General features: G+C 41.7%; 1 protein-coding gene across 7 annotated transcripts in view; it reads left to right on the forward strand.

The window, feature by feature from the left end:
• The window catches only part of IPO11 (importin 11), a 297,412-nt gene that overhangs the window by 27,543 nt on the left and 247,349 nt on the right, over positions 1–22,520 (forward strand). For 6 of the 7 annotated variants that reach the window (XM_048851650.2, XM_048851646.2, XM_048851648.2 and 3 more), the window contains exons 5-7: positions 8,208–8,280; positions 13,606–13,809; positions 20,948–21,080. In XM_048851650.2, the coding sequence (XP_048707607.1) occupies positions 8,208–8,280; positions 13,606–13,809; positions 20,948–21,080 (410 nt within the window). Of the gene's footprint in view, positions 1–8,207; positions 8,281–13,605; positions 13,810–17,723; positions 17,889–20,947; positions 21,081–22,520 lie in introns of those variants that run through there. The other variant, XM_048851651.2, reaches the window with a different exon arrangement.

Here is a 22,520-nt window from a genome sequence, read left to right on the forward strand (position 1 = left end):
CCTTTCTTATTATTGACCTAATGGTATAAGAAATCATTCTAAAAGTGCCACATTCGGAATGAAAAATTTGGGCTATGATATACTGTCAGCATTTGGACATCAGCAAAAGTCCAAAATAAGTGGCTACTAGAGTTCTCTCTTCACCATAACCCTCAAGGCAGCTTCCCCTGGTGCCCGGCGGAAAATGGGGAGGTGCGAAGCCCCAGGCACCTTACGGTGGCTTCTGCGCTCCCAGCAGGGAACGGGGAGCGGAGGTGGGAGGGCGGCCTGCCGAGATCCTGCCGGCAGCCTGTAGGGCAGCCGGGCTCCCAGCAGGGAGCTGCCAGTGGAGCTGAGAAACCGGGCTCTCATCTCTCCACACTGGCCCTCATAGGTCTGTGGAAGTGCTCCACTGACCCATGGAGGGTAGTGTGGACATGTACCACCACAGTAATTACTGTGGTGGCTGTAAGTCAACCTAATATAGGTCGACTTACATTTCTAGTGTAGACGTACCCTCAGCCATTCCCGCATCTTCCTTTTAGGATTTTCTTAAATCGTTCCTTCAGTTTTGGGAATTATTCTATGATAAAACTGAATTTTTATGAAAAATATTTTCATTTTCATTTTCAGTTCAGTAGTTGTTGGATGACAAATGTTGTTTGTTGAACTGCAGTTACCAAGATCTATTATGTGATTCAAAAGCCTACTCCTGAGGGAATTCTGTATCAAAAAAATTAAAATTTTGGTACAAAAAGAATAAAAATTCTGCACACAATATTTTAAAAAATCTGCATATTTTATTTGTCAATAAATAAATGTGGAGGCTCCAGGATGGCAGAGCGGAGCACAGGCCGCTGGCTGCACAGAGGTGGAAGCCCACCCTGCAGTCCTCCCTTACACCCCAGGACATGGGCTGGCGGTGAGGCTTCATATGACCCTGATACAGCACAAGTGCCTGGCCTGCCCCAGAAATACCCTGGGGCCTGCCCCTCTGTGCCAGATGCACCAAGATATCAATTGAGAGGGCCAGAGTCTCATACGTACTCCCAACGCAGGCCCCCAATCCAGGTGTGGGGGCAAGCAGGCTCAGCGCAGCAGGATCCAAATGTGGAGGGGTTTAGTGTGTGGAGTGAAAAGGTTCTGTGTGGGGCAATCTGGATGCGGGCAGCTTGGGAAGGGATGTGTGGGGGATCTGGATGCACAGGGGCTTGTATGGGGGTTCTGGGGGAATAGGACTCTGGGAGAAGTCCAGGTGAAGGTGATTGGAGCTCAGCGGGGTGTGGGGGGATTTGAGTGTGGGGCGAATAGGGCTTGGTGGCTGGGTCTGGGTGCTGGGGGAGTGGGGCTTGGTGGGGTGGGGGTGTGGGTGCAGCTGGTTGGGGCTCAGTGGGATGGGGGGGTTGGGTTGGGTAAGGGGGGCTCATCTGGGTGGTCCAGGTGGGGGTTGGTCTGGGTGCAGGGGTGGAGATCCAGATGCAGGGTTGGTGGAGCTTGGCGGGAAGGAGGGCGCGGTCTGGATGCAGAGAGGCTCTGGATGCATGGGGTGAGGCTCATCGGGGTGGGAGTTTGGGTGCAGGGGGATCTGAGCATGAGGGGGGGTCCAGATGCATAGGGGTTGGATGTATGGAGCAGCTCCCTGTACAGTGACTCCTCCCCCCGTAGCTGAGGCATGATGCGGGCAGGAAGCGGGGAATTGGGGGAGTGCACAGGCAGGGAGATTTCTGGGAGTGGGTCTGACCTGGCATTGACCCTGACACTCCTTACAGGGGAAGAGGGAATTCCATTCTCCCTGTCCCCTGCCCAGCTGGGACTAGCAGCTGAGCCTGTCATTGGCTGTGGCATCACCAGCCCTACCCCCTGTGGTGATTTAACTCTCTGCTGGCTGCTTCAGGCGCCCGAAACAATGTACCGGCAGTGCTGGGGAGGGGCACGTGACCTCTCTTGCGGCTTCCTTTTACTTCCCCATTAGAAGTCATTTTTCTGCAGGGAAGCAAAGAAATCTTTGGGGGACATGTATTCTGCATGTGTGCAGTGGCACAGAATTCCCACAGGAGTAGAAGGCTGTGGGATCAATGTTTGAGTTCATACCTTATGCTAACTTTCATGGGCAAGAGCTGGAAATTTGGTAGAGGCATGAGACTTAAACGCTGGAAATCACTCGGCATGTTCTTCAGCAGTTCTCTAGTTCACGGGTTCTCAAACTGGGGATCCCTTAGGGGGTTGCGAGGTTATTACAGGGGGCTTGCGAGCTGTCAGCCTTCACCCCAAACCCTGCTTTGTCTCCAGCATTCATAATGGTGTTAAATATCTAAAAAAGTGGTTTTAATTTATAAGGGAGGGTCGCACTCAGAGGTTTGTTATGTGAAAGGGGTCACCAGTACAAAAGTTTGAGAACATGGCTCTAGTTGGTGCCTATGCTGATTCTGGAGGGAAGTGTTCAGTTTTTGGCTGGGAGAGGGAGACTCAACATGTTGGTGATGGGTGGGAAATGTAACGGGTTCAAATGTGAGAGTTTGCGGGAGATCATGTAGGTGATGTAATGCCTTAGTACAAGACAGAAGTATCCTTAAGGACAAAATGTCAGAATGTTTCAAATGTTGAATTTCTAATTTTTGATTAGCTATATATTTATCATACTTGGAGTGGTAGTGATATGTGTATTAAAGTTGCATAACCCTTCCCATTGTAATCCTTTGTTTTCAGTTGGTTCTTACTTTTGTTGGTTGTATATTAATTAAATTGAAATTACTTCAGAATTCCCAGTTAACACTCTGTGGTTTGACAAGTTCTCGTCCCATGATAAGGCCTGGACTTAAGAGTTACTATTAATTTGGGAACCCTGACATGCATGAGAGAAATGCTCATCCTTTTGAATTTGCAATGGCTTTATTAACAGAATTAGTAAAAGCACAAGTGCTCCAAGCCAAACAAGTAGGTAAACAGTACAGAATTGTCCTTATATCAGTATCAGGACAATCGTTTACTCACACCATCCTTGTGAAGACCTAGGACGGGACCTTCCTGGACCACCACTTGTCTCACCAGTTCTATCTCTAGAGACAAGGTGTGTGAGGTAATATATTTTATTGGACCAACTGCTGTTGGTGAAAGAGACGTGTTTTTGAGCTTTTGGAGTTTTCAAGCCCCAGGACTTGAAGTAATACAATTTCATGAGAATATCAACTCTCATTTTTAAAAGAGAATGTTTCTAGCCTCATGGATGCAGAGAAAAGCTGATAAATGTGAGTCCTAAAGGTTCAAAAATTGGAAAGCAAGTAAGACAGTTATTATTTTTTAAAATCTCATGATTTTTAAGCCAGTCTGACTTTTTTGGGACATGACTCATGATTTTTTTAAAACTAGAGGTTGTCAATACTGCTTTGTACATGTGCAGTAGAATGTTTACAGATTTTTATTCTTAATTTTCATGTGTCACTTGCACTGTGCGTACTCCTAGGGCAGGCAAGGGCAAACTACCGCCTGCGGGCCGGATCCAGCCTGTCAGGGCTTTCAATCCAGCCCACGGGATTGCCAGCCCCATGGCTCAACGGGGCTAAGGGGGGCTCCCTGCCTGCCCTGGCCTTGTGCCACTCCCGGAAGCGGCTGGCACCACGTCCTTGCAGCTCTTAGGGGTGGGGGGGCAGAGGGCTCTGTGCTCTGCTTTTGCCTACAGGCACTCTCCCCCGCAGTTCCCATTGGCTGGCAACGGGGAATCGCAGCCAATGGGAGTTTTGGGGGTGGTACCCGCAGGTGAGGGCAGCGTGCGGCAGAGCTGCCTGCCCCATCCCAGCCCCAGGAACCACTGCTGGACATGGTGGCCACTTTTGGGAGTGGTGCAGGGCCAGGGCAGGTAGGGAGCCTACCACTCCGGAGCCACTTGAGGTAAGTGGCGCTGGGCTGGAGCCTGCACCCTGCACTCCAACCCCCTGCCCTGAGACCCCTGCCGCACCCCTCCTCTATCCCAACCCCCTGGCATGAGCCCCCTCCTGCACTCCAACCCCTTGCCCTGAGCCCCTTCCTGCACACTGCACCCCCTCCCACACCCCGCACTCCCTCCTGCAGCCCTGCCCCAGCCCTACGTTCATGGCCCTGCATAAAATTTCCCCACCCAGAAAGTTTGCCTATTTCTGTCCTAGGCCCTGCTAAGTCTCTTGCATTCTTCTGAAGCAGCCACACCCATAAACCTCCAGATGAGACAGATCTGCTGCAATGGCTTTCTCCTGTACCGTGGAAAAATAGTTTGTGATCATGTAGTATAAAGACTTTACTTGAATAAAGCTAAATGTCCGATGGGTCAGAATTAAAGTTGAACAATCAACCTAAATTGTAACATTTTCTAATTCTGAGTGCTTGATTTTGTAATTTTAACACTCTTTTAATGTGTACACTTTTATAATGTGCATGCGCGCACTCACATACAGTTGTGGAAGTGCTGTTCCAAAGTTAGATTAATTGATCTTTGCACTTAAAACCAGGATAAAACTGTTGTTTTAAATAAAGAATACAGCATATCTTCCCCAAAATTATAGCTCTTACACTTGTGTGGAATGAATTTTCTGAGAATTTAGGGGTAAATTGGTTTGAGTTAATTGAAAAATATGTCCTTAAAGAAATTTAGCACCTAGTGTCCGACTACTTTCTTGTCCCAAATTATATTAATAATGTAATTATTACAAATTTCCCACTGTAGTGGAGTGGCAGTTCTGCTATAGTTAATATTAAGAGTTGCTTACTGGATAACTTTTCTAAGTATTCTAAAATTTGCTTGGTTACTTGGATTGTCTTGGCATTTGGTGTGCATCAGGAGGTATGGAATAAGACGTGTAATTCAAATTTGGGATCATCTGGCAAAGCAGTTCACGAGATAGAGCCCTCTTGAAAAAAAACCTGCATTTTCTTAAGGTTGACAGATTCTAATAGTGTTTTCTTTTGTGCATACGTGGGAGTCCAACCGTGGCTTTGATCCAACCCCAAAGTATCTCAGTCACTCCACATTTAGCTCAGGTAGTGCATGGCACCCACTATCCCTTTTTATTTCATTGGTTTTCAGAAGCTTGAGTTTTGCTGAACTCAGCATTCTGAAACATCACGAGATAGCACTGAACAACCTTCACTCTGAGTTAACAAAGTACTTTGTCAGCGAATATAATGAAAACTCATTGAAATCTCATACATTGTCTGTCTGAAGAATTTTTTTTTACTATTAATGGTCTTTTTTGCCATTAATATTCATAAATCAAAGTTTTACATTCAAAAGAGGGTAACCAATAAAGTTATAGTATAGAAGAATTGCCTTTGATTGTTGGCCTTTTTAAGAAGGCCTTTTTAAGAAGGTCTTTTCTCTCCTATTGTTTCTCAGTAGGACTTAGGGTATGTCTATACTGTGGTAGAAGACTTCTGGCACAGCTATGACTGGCCCATGTCAGCTGACTTGGGCCTTCAGATTGTATCCGTGTATTTGCATAGCGGGTATCCATTTTCCCAGAAAACAACTTGGTTCATTCTTGTTGAGAACAAATGGGAGATTAGAGGCCATTCTTGAGTTTCTCTGAAGGAAGGTTTATGCTCCTGCCTCTGCTGACAGATACATTTTCAGTTGTGATAAGCAATGGCACAAATGACTTAATCCTAAAATTTTATTTTCTAAAGCTACTGTTGGCACTGGATCTGTTCAATATCGAAAGTGAGAGAGAGGGGGAACATGCATGCAGATGAATGCAGGGAGAGAGGCAGGGAGAAATTAAGGTCTCTCCATGTTCACAAGTGAATATAGGGAGGTACAAAAACAGGGACAAGGAAAACTAGGATTTGCTGCTGTGGCAAAACAAAGCAGCTCTGAACTCAATTGAATTGGTCTGTGTGTTTTGCACAACCTAGAGTGGGATAAATTATTGTGAATCTGGTCATACAAGTTAAAATGATTTAATGTTGATACTTCATATTGTCATTATAATTAGAACTATCACATTATAACATTCTCTTGGAGATTCTTGTTTTAGTGTTCATGTATGTAGCTTTTAATTACGTAAAAACAAGGAAATTCCCAGACAAAGCAATGCTAAAATGGAATTAAAATTGATAGCGCATCTCAATTTAGGATAAAAATAAACATTACTGGGATATTGTAATTATCCCAAAATCAAGTATTAAGCTAGGGAAATTCAGAGTTAAGATTTAATTTTTAAGAAATCCAAACATGTTAAGTTATAAACATTTACTGTTATGTAATCCAAACAACTTTAATGTTGCCCTGTAGTGACGATATGAAAGGAAAACAAGAAAATGCATGTTTAAAAATCAGTAGAATGACTTAATTATAATCATGTTTTTTGCATTGTGTCAATATCACTTAATCTTTTTGCAGCTTAATTTAACCTTATGTGAAAATAATACAATATCTAATAACCTCATAGGTGTTTTGAGGCTTAATTGTTTGAAACATACTTTAAAATACTTTGGTGAAAAGTACAGTGCTGTATAAAGATAAAGTAAAAAGTATTATTTACTTGCGTTAAGTCCCTCACTGTTCATCCCTCTTTTTTGTACATCAGCTTACAGTTCTATACATAATATTTCATACACAGCGTCAGTTTGATCCTGTTTTCTATATTTGTCTTACACTCACAAATAACTTGCAAAAGGATATATGTGTTGGGTTTGAGTCTGTTAATAATGGATTGCAACCAAGATAAATCTGTCATAAGTCTGTGTGTATTACCTATTTACACACAACCGCTTGTAAAGTGATTTATATACCCTGCTGGAAGTCCATAAAAAGTTGATGACAAAAGGTCTCATAAGTTCATGTATTCGTCCATCTTTGTGTCCTCCTATTGTCTCTCCACTTTCTCAAATGTCAATGACCTGAATAATAATCTTTTTATACTTCACCAGGCTGAAGTTTTTTTAGTAGCAAGAAAACTATATGCATGAAAATATTCTTCATCCAGTCAGATGTATTAAACTCAAATGGAAATGGTCTTTTCAGGGTGAATTGATTTAAATCAGAGCAATTTAAATCACTGATTTTAATCTTGATTTAAATCAGGATACAGGAAACCTTGATTTAAGTAATTAATTTTAATCGTATTTTGCATTTGTACTTTTTTAGTTATTTTCCCACAGAAAGGTTTTTTCTTTGGTTGGTAACCATTAAAATGTTAATTTGCAACTAAATACAGCCTTTACACTAAATTTGGTTCTCCTTTCTTATAAGCCAGAGGATATGCTCTGTCTACACTAATTAAGCAGTTATATAGCTTAATTTACATATATTTAGATTATTAATTTTTACAGTATGTTAGAAAATGTTGAATGACATTACTTGTGATTTGTGACTTGTGATTTGTGTTATGCTCTATTTGGATGGAAATTGGAATTCAATTAAACATGCACAAAACCAGTATTTTATTTTTTTAAATTAATTAAATAAAATTACCTTAAATGTGGTAGATACATAAGAAAAAAAATTATTAAAACACGTTTTGCATTTAAGATTGATTTATTAATCAAAGGATGTATTATCTTAGTTAGTGAACTGAAGTGGTTGTTTCAGGTCGTCATGTCCTGGAAGATTTTAGAACTAGTAGATCTCATGTTCTCACACCTACTTTTGATTCAGATTGGAAGAAAAAACAAGCTTTCATGCTTTTCCAGTTCCTAATTGGTTTCTTAACTTTGAATAAACTAGTCATTGAGCTGAACTAGTTGAATAAACTAAAATGAAGAAAATATTCTCACTGCACCTGCAGAAGAGGCTACTGCTGTCAAAAGCTGGTTTAGCATGCTCATCATGTTATGGTTCCAGGTGCTTAACCAGTGACTTCCAGCCGTTCAGTGATCTGACTTTCTTTAAAACTTGGCAGCAAACGTATACTGCTTAATATCATATTTTGTTTAATTTTAAAAGATTTCAATAGATTATAAGTATATGTCTCACAATAGGTTGTCAATTTCAAATTTAATTTTAAATAGGTTATTTTTAAAAAATAAACTTGTATCTAATGTAAGTAGTAAAAACAACTTAAATTAAAAATGTTCAATTTAAATTAACAAATCTAATATTTTGATTTTTCAAAAAATCATTGATTTTTATCCATCCTGGGTCTTCAAATTTTTTACTGATACTACGTATAAAAATAACTCTCTATAAATATGCCTTAAAAGTTGGGGGGGATTTATAGTTTGAAAATATAACATGTTAATTAAACATCTTATTATAACAGTGCTCTTTCGGAAGAGGAGAAATCTACATTGCGTGCTGGGCTCATCACCAACTTCAATGAACCAGTGAATCAGGTTAGTAATGAAATTAATGATGATTAGTTATTCTCTTAACAAGTGCTCTTATTGGAATGTAACTTTTTTTGTTAATGAAAGTTTAAAAATGAGATGTGACAGAATTTCCAATTTTCATGTTTCCTTTCAGATAGTATTTCATGTTAATGTGGGATATAAGATTTTATCACAGAATAAAGCTTTTCTTAAGTATCAAGTTTTTCTTAATTTGAATGGATTACCATAATTACACCCTTTTATATTTCAGAATTAAATTTATATCTTCTTGTGTTTTAAAATAACTAATTTTTGCACTTCTGGGTTTGTCTGAGGCAGACTAAAGACTCATTCTTTGAGTGCTGCTCCCTAAGTTTATTCCACTGTGAAGGCAGTGTCTGTTGGTCCGTACATGTACCCTCTCTCTCCTTGTGCCTCTAATCACGGAGATAAAGGGCAGAGTGGACTGTCTACCTCTCCAATTCCTTCATCCTGCTGCTCGGTCTGGGTTGGAAACTCCAGCATTCAGAGCTGCATCTTCCTTTATTGTTCAATCATATGTATATATTTTGTAAATAGTTGAGAATTTTACTTGATAGTTTTTAGTTATGTTTATAGTTAGATAGTTAGATTCTTCATCCCTTCCACCAGTACCCCTTTGCGGGTGCTGAACTATGTCCAGGACTCTGGGCTTCAAAATCTGTGCTTCTTGCCAACACTTCTTCTCAATCAGTTATGACCATCAGTGCTGCCAGTACAGTCTCGGGGAAGCACACATTGTGGCAAGGTGCAGTATATGCTGCTCCTTCCCCAGGGGGGTGGGAATTTCGTCTTAAGAACTGCTTAATGGAGCAAGCAGTTGGACTCAGACTGGAGGATCCCCCTCCAGTACATCAGCCTGACTCAGCAATGAGTATACATCCTGTTGTGAGGTCTGACTTAGGAGCCAGGGAATCTACTCCCACAGATCCCACATTGGGGTCTTGTCGGGAGGGCAGGAGCATTCTCATAAAAACAAGAGCAAATTCTCCTCCAAAATCTCTTCAAAATTGGATACAACCCTGCATAAGTCAAATAAGTTTTCCCACTCATCCCATGAGGACTTAGAAAATCCTAAGTCTCAGGATCATGACAAGGGAGCCCCCAAATACAGGGCTCCTTTGCTGCCAGACCACGCTCCAGTGACAGTGCTCTGGTACCAACTTAAGCCTAAACCCCGATAAACAATGGCACTGACAAAAGCCAAACATAGGGAGCCTCAACCACCAGCAGCATTGGCTCTGCCTTACTTAACTGTGGCACAAACTGTAGCTGCGCTAGCTCTGTCCTTCTGGGCAGGCCAGGACCCTTTGTGCTCCAGGGAGAGCAGAGTTTTACTCTACCCCAACAACATTTTTGCTTTCCCGGATCCCCAGTCTCCATCACAATCCTGCCCTTACCTCATAATGGAGGTCTGGATTCCACCAAGAGATGCAGCTTGTGGGAGGTGTCTGTTTCCCATTCCGTCATCCAACCATGGTTTCCCTCCAGTGGAGAGAACTGCTGATAGATCCAGAATAAGTGTTTTCTTTCTCAGGAGTCTCTGAACCACCCAAAGAACCAATGTCTCCTCTACTGAGGCATGCTTTCCCAGATAGGGGACCTGGATCATTCTGCAACCAACACCCACCTCAGCATCTGCCTTGAAGCCGTTGGTACCCCATGCCCTGGGGACCTTCCCAACCACTCTTTGACCCAGCTTAGTGCTCTTAATGGAGACTGTGGGACCTGTACCACCTTGCAGAGTTGACACAATCCATTAGGGTCAGTCCACTCCTCCCTTGTGAGAGGACAGCAAGAGAGTCCTCCTGACCCGATGGAAAGGGATGATTATGAGCTGGATCTGGCAGTTTTGCCCATAACATCAAGACTGTTCTCAGGATCTCTGGATGAAGCAGTCACTCCAATGACTGCATCTCCATCCCCACAATGACTATAAGCAGTTCGAGGAACTATTACTTAGGGTTGCGGAGGAGCTACAGATCCTCCAATCCTCCAGATCCAGCCAAATTGCGTTTCTTGTTAATGTAACCATTTTGGAACTAACTAGAACACTCTGACATATCCCAGTCACTTGCATCCATACCCCTAAGAGGAAAGAAAAACACTGTTTTGTCCCATCCAGAGGGGCAGAATTTCTCTTTTCTCATTCTGCTTCTAACTCTTTGGTCATCCAGGCTGCCACAGAAACATCTATACAGCAACACTCTAGATCAACTCTGGTCAATAAGGAGGGTGTATGCCTTGATTTATTGGGAAGGAAGATCTTCACTTCTACTAGCCTCCAGTTCAGAATAGCCAATTGCCAAGTACTGTTGGCTAAGTATGATTACTTGAACTATTGCAAATTCACACTCTTTGTCGACAATCTTCCGCAACAATATAGAGCTCAATTTCAAGCTCTCATTGAGGCAGGCAAGTTGGTTGCCAGAACCACTCTTCAATCAGAGGTAGATGCACAGCAGATACATCTTGTGATGTGACATGAATCATGGCTTCATGCTTTGGGGTTTCCCAGGGAGGTCCAGAATATCACAGAGGACCTGCCATTTGAAGAAACTCATCTTTTTAACCAAAAGACAGATGAATCCTTACACTCTCTAAAGGACCATCATCTGCTCCCTGGGATATGTACCCCTGCCCCAAAGAGAAAATGCCACAGCCAGTCATAGAAGCTTAGACCAATAGCTCAACCTTATGTGCCACTCCATAAGAGGCAAAGCTTTCAGAAGTTCTGTTTCCATGCACCTTCTGTGTTTCCATGCACCTTCTGTGGAAATATAATCATCCCAGTTCCAGCTCCCATCTAAACAATATTTTTGATTGGTATTCAAGAGCTGCAAACCAGTGACGTCAACACCTACCAATTCCCATACACCCTTTGGGGATCATCTAGCACTATTTTTCCATCTTTGGAATGCAATAACAACAAAAAAATAGGCTTGTGATCAAATTTACCTCCCTGCCCCTCCAAAACCCCCATCCTCACTCCTTTTCAGGGGCCATTTTCATGAGGAGATTCTCATACAAGAAGTAGAATCCCTCTTACGACAAGGAACAACAGAGTGGGTGTAACTCTTCAGTACCAAGGAAAGGGTTTTTGCTCATCATACTTCCTAGTTCCCAAAATGAAGAGTAGCTGGAGAACCCTCCTCGATCTCCACCATCTCAGGTGCTTTATTTGCAAACTGAAATTTTGCATGGTCACACTGGCACCTATGTGTATTTTTATTCATTTAAACTACTTGAGCATTTTTTCCATTTTTGAGCATTTCAATTTGTGAAATAGCTAGGGCTTCAAGAAAGATGCCTTTAAAAAGGATTAAAACCTTTTTGTCTTTTGCAGTAGTATGAAGTTTCTTTTGTATCTTAATTCACAGGCACCTTTCTCTGTAGTACCTAAGTGCCCGTAATCTGGTTCACTGTCTACCTGGTGTATTTATCATGAACAACTGTACAGCTTGATGGGTTGGGTTCTTGGTGAACAGTATTCATTGTTGTTTTCTGACAGCAGGTCTGTAACATGAACACTACAGTCGTGCATAATGTTGCTCATAAGGTTGGGCAATGAAGACTCAGACAAATTAAATTATATAGACAAATAAATCCAGACAAATTATAGAAAAAGGTGTGTGTGCGTGCAGATTAAATAAGTAGGATATTACTATCTGGTGAGTAGTAGAGCTTCTGATTTTTGGAAATCCACAAGATATGTGGATGCAGCCCTGCACCCCAGGAATAAATCAACCATATGGAGGGTACAAAGAATCAAAGTGCTTCTGTGGATATCAGTCGGCTGATTCTGATGCTTACAAAACCAACCCTCATGAATACTTTTTTTTTAGGCCATCCTGCAGATCTACCTAAGCTGCTGACAGCCTTTCCGTTCCTGTTAGCCCTTTGTGCTGCTGTTGGGAAGGAAGAGAAAACAGGATCTGAATTTCACCAGCAACTCTGCCTCCTTCTACTGCCAATGACATAATAAAAAAACTGGCAGGAAGGGGTGTTGCATGGGAAATTGGAGATATAAAACTTAGGTCGGACAATTAAAGAAGCAATGAAACAAGTTATATGTTTTTACCCTTGCAAACTCCCTCTGTCCCCATAGCTTGCTTTGTCTCTCTTTGGCTGGTTGGAGCATATCTTTTGACCCTCCTGACTGGAAGATGTCTTTTTGGATGGAGCAAGGGGCCAATACTGGTTTTTGAACCTGGGCAACTCTTCGTACTACAAGCTTGCAAGCTGCCTCAGGTTCTGATTTAGCAAAGCACTTACGGATGAGTTTAACCACAAGTAGTTCTAGTGACTTACACAAACACACACCATCCTCTTTAGTTTTAATTTGTACAGATTTCAGAGTAACAGCCGTGTTAGTCTGTATTCGCAGAAAGAAAAGGAGTACTTGTGGCACCTTAGAGACTAACCAATTTATTTGAGCATAAGCTTTTGTGAGCTACAGCTCACTTCACAGTATGCATCCGATGAAGTGAGCTGTAGCTCACGAAAGCTTATGCTCAAATAAATTGGTTAGTCTCTAAGGTGCCACAAGTACTCCTTTTCTTTTTGCAAATTTGTACAGACTGGCTGCTGCTGGAAAAGGGTGATGAGCCTGCTCATGAATCCAACCCATAAAACCCCCCAAAACATTGTCATCCATGGCAAATCTCAGGGGGAAATAGGACAAGTTACTGCTGCTTGAAGCAGACTAGCAAGCTAAGTCCTTGATCCAGTAAAGTGCCTTGAGTGCATAACTTTAAGCATGTGCTTAAATGCTTAGCTGCTCCAAGCACTTAGTTTGTGGCTGTTTGAAGCTACAGCCTGTTTTTAGCATTATGTTCTGCCAACACTTTTCTTACTTTTATACAAATAGAGAAGGCAAAAAGGCCATGTATAGAAACAGGAAGTGGTGCTCATATACTATGCTGATGAGTGCCATATGTATTGTTAACACTACCTAGCTTTCTATATATGTGTGTTTATCTTCTGTGTGTGTGTGTAAAAAAACCTTTATAGAATTAAACAGGAAGGGAAATGAGGTCAGCTTAAAAACTTTTCACTGGGTCAAGAATGGTCTCTAAATTATTGAATCCTAACTACAATAGGGCTGCTAAAATGTGTATAATGACTCTAGTTGCCCTTTAAAATCCAGTAACATAGTAAAATGTTGGCTGAAGTCTCAATTAAACAACTAACTTAAAATTTTAATAGCGGGTTTATTAAATGTAACAGAAGTTATGTTTCTGGAATGTAAATTTTATGAAATCTGTCTTGGCCTTATGTGTGTCTTTCTGGTAATTGTTTTCTCTGCAGATAGCCACTCAGATCTCTGTGTTGATTGCTAAAGTTGCTAGGCTGGACTGCCCTAGACAGTGGCCAGAGCTTATTCCTACTCTTCTAGAATCAGTGAAAATCCAAGATGACCTCCGCCAACACAGAGCATTACTTACTTTTTATCATGTTACTAAGACTCTGGCATCTAAACGACTTGCTGCAGATAGGAAACTTTTCTATGATGTAAGTAACACTGTTGATAATGCAACATGTAATATTCTGGGCTTGAGAGAGGAGTAGAAATGCAGTTTTACATATTTGTTTAAAAAGGTTTGTGATGGTTTGTGGAAGTGGGTACATGGGAGGTTTACATGTGAAAGGGTTTCATAAATGGTTATTTATTCTCTATACATGACATAAGTCATAATATGTAATGTATTTTTTTTTTTAAACAGTAGGCTAAGGTGAGCTGGTAGCACCACCTGTTAGGTTGCCTGATGCTTTCCATGATAAGATCCTGTTTTCAGTTGCTCATTACTCTCACAAACTTTTAACCATTGGGCTGAAATTTTCCATGCTAGATGTCTTCCTCAGGCTGTTTGTTTGTTTGTTTAAATTTTAACCAACATGATTCAGTAATTACAAGTATGAGGCTAGGGCAAAAATACATTGTGTGTTCAAAAAAAAAAAAAAATTCTGGTGACCTATTCTCTGAGAAGCTTTAGTGGCTCTGTGATGGTGTGGAGGTCCGGTGTGTGCCCCTTTCGGTTTGGTATGACATCACAGGAGAACCCTTCCTCACTTCCCTTAACCTGGGTTATAAACAAGTCCAGACAGATCTTTTTTAATCAAAGAGCAACCTCCTTGCAAGTGTTTTATTATTTATTATTTATAATTTACTATTGATAGCCATAAGCACAAATAGAAGCTCACTCAGACACACCCGGGGACATTTATCACCTTGGGCTTAGTCTAACTAGCTGTCTCTGGCTGGCTCCTTCCTTCAGGAGACTCTTTCCTATGTCAGTAAACAGCCTCTGGTCTGGGAAACCTTCCCAATTCCTTCTCGGGATTACCCCTTTTCAGTCCTTCCTTTCACAAGAATCCCCAGCCCTCCTCTTTGGAACACAACTTTATTGGTTAGTTTTACACTTTCTCCTTACCTAGGAGTCTCCCCAGCTCTCCTCCCTGGAGTTGGGTTCTGTTAATCAAGTTTTCTAGTCCTTCCTAAGCAGCATCTTTTCAGCCTCTTAAAGGGCCATGCCACGTGATGGGGTGGGTGACCATTAGGATTCACTACCCCATCATAGCCTCCCTGCTTTGGAGCAGACACTCAACATTTATCAGGTGGGATGTGTCTTTTGCTTGTCCTGTGAAAATCCCCCCAAGTTTGGCCAAATTACAAGGCATTGAAAACTCGGTTTGCTCATGCTCAGTAGAGAATTCTTAGAATTCAGCATCTAAAGTGCCAGAAGATTCCATCCACCCTGAGCATGCTCCATTCCCTAACAACAACTGCTGCTGGCCAGACTGAATATGCACCATACATACATTGTGACTTGGCATGCTCCACACTAGGTGTGGCTCAGAAGAATGGAATGTGCCAAAGTGATGCCGGGCAATGGAACTGAGAGCCAGGAGTCTGCTTCTCCAGTGCTCTCAGTGACCCCCTTGCTGGCGCATGGGAAGTGTGGAGGAGGAAGCTGACTGACTTGAATGCAGAGGGAACAAGAGCTGGACTGGGGGGATGGGAAAGGAATAGTTTGGGGCTAGGAATTTGGTGAGACTGGGACTGGGGTGGAAGACAGAAAGTAGACTTGTAATCATTGGGGGATGACAGAGACTAGTGGACAAGGCAGCTGTGAATGAGAGACATGAAGAGGGGATTTGGGGACTGACTGGGCATTTGAGATGAGGGATGGAGGCTGGCACTGGCAGATGGGGCTTAGAGGTTGGTACTGGTTGGATAAGGAGACTGGGAATGGGAACTGGAGGTTGGGGCTGGTTGGGCTTGGAGGCTGGGACAGGGAGCTGGGGTGTGTGTGGGTGGCTTGGATTGGGAGCCAGTGAGGGAAACCAGGGGAAGATGAGGGAGGGAAGACACAAAATCAGGCAAAGAGGAGATAGTGGGATTGTCTGGAAGAAGAGAAAGAGAACCAGTGAGGAGAAGGAGAATGGAGAGAGGGAGATGGGATGAGCCAGGAACAGCGGGAGAATTCGGAATGGCTGGTCAATTGGGACCAGGAGTCAGGGAAGAGTTTTGTTGGTGAAAAGGGAGACTGAGATTGGATCCAATGTGTGCGCGTCACAGTGAGGGAGAGACAGGTTGGACAAGGAGCTGGTAGGATGGAAACTAGAACTGGCTGTGAAGGAGACTGGCACTGGGATGAGAAACTTTAGTGGAGACTGGAAATGGGATAGGAGGACAGGTTGGTGGTGATGGGGTAGAAGGATGAGCTCTAGGGAGGACAAAACAGACAAGCAGAAGGGACTGCGATCTCTAGAGTACTCCTCTCCAGAGCCTGGACCCAAGGTTGCTAAGTTTTGCCATTCCTTTGCTGTCTGTAAATATCTGTGAAACCCACTGGCCAAATGTGTGTGTCATCTCCCTCTAATACTGCTCTACATAGAGGGTAACAACCTATTATTGCTGCCAGTAATTCCATCCTCTAAAGTGGCAGAGGTCTGTGTGCGGTGGACCCAAAGGTTCCAACTCTGCAGAAGAACACGAAGGTGTCAATATGATGTGATGTGATGGAATTTGTTTTTTCAGTTTGCTTTTTTAAAAACCTAGGAAATTAATATTTTTTTCAGTTTTATTTCTGTAAAGTTGCAAAATGAAGCACTCAAAAGTTAGGAAATTGACAGCATTACAGTATCCTGTACAACCTTTATTCAATCCCCTTATGTTATGCATCATGATACAGTCTTTAATTACATAGTAACTATTTCTTGCCACAGGACCCCTTCCTCATTCAGTGCACAAGATGGAGGGGGCTCCGTTAATAAGAAGCTATTCAACATTTTGTTTTCTTGTATAATATCTGACCCCGTAAGCTTTATTTACTGCACGCTATTCAAACAGTGCTGTGAATACAAAATTATGAATTTACTCTTGGGCTTTTCTGTGATGCTCATCACTTTAGTATCAGAGTGTTTCACAGTCATTAATTAATCTTCACAACATCCTTGTGACGTGTATTCCTGTTTTACACATGGGGAGCAGAGGCACAAAGAGACGAAGGTCAAAATTGTTCACTAATTTTGGGGGCCCAATATGAGGCACCTATGGCCTGATTCTTCAGAGTACTTTACATTATGTAGCACTTTATATGTTCAAAGTACAGCTTCTGTTGACTTCAGTTGCAGCTGTGAGTGCTCAGCATTTCTGTAAATCAGAATCTGGATTCTCAAGACCAACACCCAGAAATTGGGAACACAATTAGTCCCCGCCTGTAGGAAGTTTGGTTTAAATAACTTGCCCAACATCTCATAGGATCTCTGTGGCAGAGGAGAAATAAAATTCAATTATCCCAGGCAGCATTCAACTGCCTGTATTAATTTAACAGGTCTGAATGAAAATGACAAATCAGGCCTCATGCAACTGCTGTCACCATTGTAAAAATCTATTGATTATAGCCTATAGATTTGTCCTATATATTAAAGAATAGTGCATCTTCCACCCACTAATATGGGTGGAAGATGAAGTAATATGAAGTATATTTTGTAAAGCTGTTTTCTAGCACGATTAGGCACAGAGAACTGTATTAGTACCATTCTGTCCAGAATTATATTAAACAATGGTTATCTAGAAAGGTGCTGATGGTATTTCCAAATTCATTATAGGCCGGGCATTAATATTCAGGTTCATGTTGTGCAAGGGTGTGTATTCAGGATGCTCTATACTATTTAACTGAACAAATAGGGGCTGTCTGAGTACATGTTAATAGGTGTCCAAATTCACAGAAAAAAAAGGTGACAGAAAAATCTCTTTGCTGAGGTGGTCAGTCGTCCTTCAGGGAAAATATAATTATGTGGTAGATGCTCTAAGCTACAGTGTAATGCTTTTAGGGAAATATAATCTCCTTTCCTCTGTCTTTTGGTCTCTTGTGTTTGATTGGGGGCAGCTGTGGCCTTAACAGACCTGTTTGCATTCTTCTTGAAACCCAAGTGTCCTCAGTCATTCTGCCAAAGGTGGCGCATCAAGTTGCTGCAATGCCTTTGTGATCTGATTGACCCACTTTCTTGTACAAGTTACTCCCTAATGCTTCCTGCATAAGATGACCTGCAAGAGTTTGGTTGAGCAAAAGCCCCTAACCCAGGTAAGCTTATTTTGAACATCTGGTTCAGCTGTCCGTATGAAAATACAGCATGCTGCCTCTGATTCCTAAACTGCTCTCTGAGGCCAGTGTGAAGATGCTAGTGCTGACCCCATGATTCGAGAGTGAAACGAACTAAGGGCTTGTCTATTCGGGGCCACTCAGGAAAGTTTAATCCAAATTAACTACAGGTGTAAATTTAAAGTGGATTCATTAAACTGCTTTAAACCCCAGTGTGGACACACTCATTCTGAATGAAAATAGTCTTAATGCAGTTTAACTTAATTCATGACAGCATATAGTGAGGTTGGTGAGGTCCCTGGGTTATGTATTTTTGTTAATTAGCAAAAAAAAAAAAAAATTGGGTTTTTCATCATAACTGTTGGTTTACATAACTGTTGATCAAATGAGCACCACGGTTTACCATGTGAGACTGTGGTTTATGAATTCAGTGTTGATAAGTGCAAAGCGTAATTAATGTTAATAAAAATAATCCCAACTATACGTACAAAATGATAGTGACTAAATTAGCTGTTACCAGTCACAAAAGAGATCTTGCAGTCATTGTGGATAGTTAAAGCTCATTGAAGGCACTGTCTACAATAGCAGTCTGAGGTTCCTCTCCTCCAGTGCCACCGTTGACCTTCTCTAGTCCAGCTTCCCCACTTTGCACTCCACTGAAGCCACTCTCGCCAAAGTCTCTAATGACTTCTTTCTAGTTAAAGCTTAGAACCAGTACCTCATTCTCATCCTCCTTGACTTGTCAGCCTCCTTCGACATAGTCAACCTTGTTCTTCCTCTTGAAATCTTGTTCTCCTGACTCTCTCCTTCTCTGGTTCTCCTCCTACCTCTCTAATTGCTCCTTCAGTGTGACCTTCAGAATGTCCTCTTCATCCATCCTACAGCTTTCTTTGGGGTTCTGCAGGGCTCTGTCCTTGGTCCCTTCTCTTTACCTTATCTCTGGATAATCTCATCTACAAATTCAGCTACTATCTCTATGCTGATGACTCACAGATCCTCCTCTTTATTCCAGACCTATCTCCTTCTGTTCAAACTAATATCTGGGGATGTCTAGCTGTCAGCTCATGCTCAGCATGGCTAAAAAGAAAGCTCATATCCTCCCATCCCCTGAAGGCTCTCTTCTTTCTTTCCTTTTTTCTTGATCACTGTGGACAACACTGCCATCCTGCCTATCACTCAGGCCTGTAACCCGTGCATCATCTTTAACTCAGATCTGTGTTCTAGATCCTCCTGTCTAAATTTTGCTTAGTCTTTCTTCATAACATGTCAATGATACAACCTTTTCTACTCATCCACACAGCTAAAACTCTTGTCCAAGCTATCCTCATATCATGTCTCAACTAGTGCAGTGTCCGTTTGTCTGGCCTTGACAAATGCATCCTTACCCTCTTCGTATCCATTCAAAATGCTGCTGGAAAGATTATTCTCCTAGCCCATTACATCACCTCACCACTGGCTCCCCCTTCTCTGTTCGTATCAAATATAAATTACTACTTGCATTCACTTACATGGCGCTTACAGCTTATCCCTATCATACCTGTCCTGTCTCATTCATTATTGAAATGTTGACTCCCATCTCTGATTGGCCCATGATGCCAGCCTCCTTTGCCCACTCGTTAAATTTTCAACCAAGATGTTTGTACTTTTCCCCTACTACCCCTGAAAATGTTTCAAAGGCTCAAATACACCTTTCCATTTACATGAGGAGAATGCAAACTCAGTCAGGGAAGGCCATCTCTGCAGCATTCTCCTCCCAGGGAACAACGGAAACCCTGCAGGTTCTCTACAGACTTCAGACTGCATGGATGCAAAGCATTTTGGGGCTTGAGGAGCTGTTGCTTTCAGTAGTATAAATTCCCTTTCACCTCCAAACCCACGAGTTTGCGCACTGCAGATTTATTGTGACTGAACTAGCATTAACTTGCGCAGACTCCTGGTTGGCAGTGTGGACAGCTGTTGCGTACCATACACAAGAAGTGTTCTGGGAACAGTGACTGGTTGGACGCCCCTCACAGCATGGCTCCATCAGAGCTGTGCTGCCAGAGAGCCAGAGTGAGGAAATGAGATGCTAGGGAAGTTAGAGTCACGAGGACTCTGCATTAATATTCTTGGTCTCTATTGGCTTACCTATGTTTTGTGAGGCTGAATCAAGTGCATATACACTCGATCTAATGGGATAAATGAGCAGGAAACTCAGTGCAGGCTACTAAATCCTCATTCTCTAGGTTGGAATAACTCATTCTGGGAAATTTAGGGCATCATCCTGTCTTCTTACATGAAGGTAACCTTTATTTCTTCTAATATTTTCTAAATACAGTATGCCCCTTTACTTTTTTGCAGGATGGATAAAAGATTAAGGTTTTTGAAATGTAAATTGAGTTATTTATATATAAAGACTTGCTCCACGCTTTTAAATTTGCAACTATCTATCTGTCTCAACCTCACTATCATTTCTTAACTTAAATAACTTGGGGAAGAAAATCAGTTTAATATGCTTCATCAGTGAAGAATATGCATAACTATGCAGCTGTCATCAAAACAGGGTTCAACACATGCACATACTGTACAGTACTACTACTTTTTATTACGCAACATAAATATGACTAGAAATTGGAGCAGAGTGTAACAGACATTCACCAGTCTACAATATATGTTGTGTTGAAACTTGTTTGAAAAGAAACCAGTTCTCCAATTTTGTTCTCCAGCAAGAAAAATTGTTGTCACAAAACCCTTTTTGTAGCCATGTGGATTATCCAGATAAATTCAAATTGGAAATAAAGGAACACATTTTTAATAATTGAAACAAACTACTAATAGAAGTGGGGGATTCTTTGTCTTCAAAATCAAAACTGGATGCCTTTATGGAAGATTTTTTTTTTTTAATCAAACAAGCTATTATATAGGATTGATGATGGCCTATGTTATAGTGGAGGTCAGACTAGATTTTACATTCCATTTTGGCCTTAAAGATCTATGAATCTATAAATTTATTGTACTAGTGTCAAATATTGGGATTCAAGTGTATTGTTTTTTCTTTACAGTTAGCATCTGGAATTTATAGTTTTGCCTGTTCTTTATGGAATCATCACACAGATACATTCCTACAACAGATCTTTACAGGAGATGAAGCTGCAGCTACAAATTCATTAGAAAGAACTTTGTTGTCATTGAAAGGTAATAATTAAAAAGATTGTTAAATATGTATGCTTAATGTACTATAAAAGATGAAATAAGGTTATTCAGGTGACATTTGTGTATTCCTGTTGTTGGGTTACGGTGTCCCTGGCATCTTGTGTGAACCTTGGAAACTTGATCTGTTTACCTGGATCTGCTTTTATCAGAAACCAGTTGGAAATAGCTATAACTTGAGTATTTTGGATAACTTCTTTAATAGTTGTTAGCCATTTAGTATAGTTGTTGCACATTTTAGAGTTGCTGTTTCTACTTTGTGCTATGGGTGACCCTAGTGTTATGTTGGGTTTCAAGAGATGCAGTTTGTGAATCTCTCTGTTCCTTCTGTGTATGGACTATAAACACAACTATTATAAACATCAGAAGATTGAAAAGGAAGGCTCTGTGTGCTGTAGTATTCAGGAGTTTCTGGAAATGCCACATTATCTTCCCTGTGAAAACTCCAGAAATGGTAAAATTAGGGCACTGGATCCTTTTTGATAGACCAGGAAAAGAAGAACTTCTTTGGAGTTACCTTTTTTTCATTGTTGTCCATTAGCTTTATTTTGACATGAATGGAACCTTAAAGTAGAGCTGGGTGAATATTTATTGGCAAATAGTAAATTTACCAAAAAATTAATTTTTCAGGGCACTGAAACTCTTTGTGATATTGATATGAATTTTGCTGAACAGTTTCAGTTAAAAAATTTTGGGGGGGTGGGGGGGCACTAAGGCACCATTCACAAAATGGCAGGATGAGGTGCTGCCACTATCCATCTTATAACCTGTAGTCCAATGATTAGGACATTCAGCTGAGATGTGGGAGAGCTAGGTTCAATTTTCTGCTTCATGTGGAGAAGGGATTTGAACTTGGGTTTCCCACATTGCAGAAGAGTTCCCCAGTCACTGGGCTCTCTGATATTATTGTGTGGGTCTCTCTGTCTCTCATGTTGAAGCTGTTCCACTATGTATAAATAATAAGTCTTTGGAGCAGGGACGTTAACTATCGATATACAGTCATATGGGTGAATTGGATCTCCGACATTGAGGAAGACTGTCCTGATCCCTGGGCTTTAGGGTAGTCCGGGGTGGGTTTTTTCAGTCTCTTGTGCTGAAGCTGTTCCACTTTGTATAAATAATCATTTGGCCAGAAAGAGAGAGAGAATCTGACTTTATATTCTAGTGGTTAGGGCACTCATCTGAGAGGTGGGACACCCAACTTGATGTCCCTGCTCCAATGGCTATTTAATTTAGACCCAATGGAAGAGCTTCACCAGGAGAGACTGAGGGATCCACCTCAGAATATCTCATAGCTCAGTGGGTGGGGCACGCTCTTGCAATGTGAGACCCATGTTCAGATCCCTCTCCACATTTGGGAGAGGGGGGAGTTGAACCCTGGTCTCCCACATCCTGGGTGAATGCCTTAATAAGTGGGCTAAAGCT

This window comes from Caretta caretta, chromosome 5 (genome assembly GCF_965140235.1).
Source record: "Caretta caretta isolate rCarCar2 chromosome 5, rCarCar1.hap1, whole genome shotgun sequence".
NCBI lineage: Eukaryota > Metazoa > Chordata > Testudines > Cheloniidae > Caretta > Caretta caretta.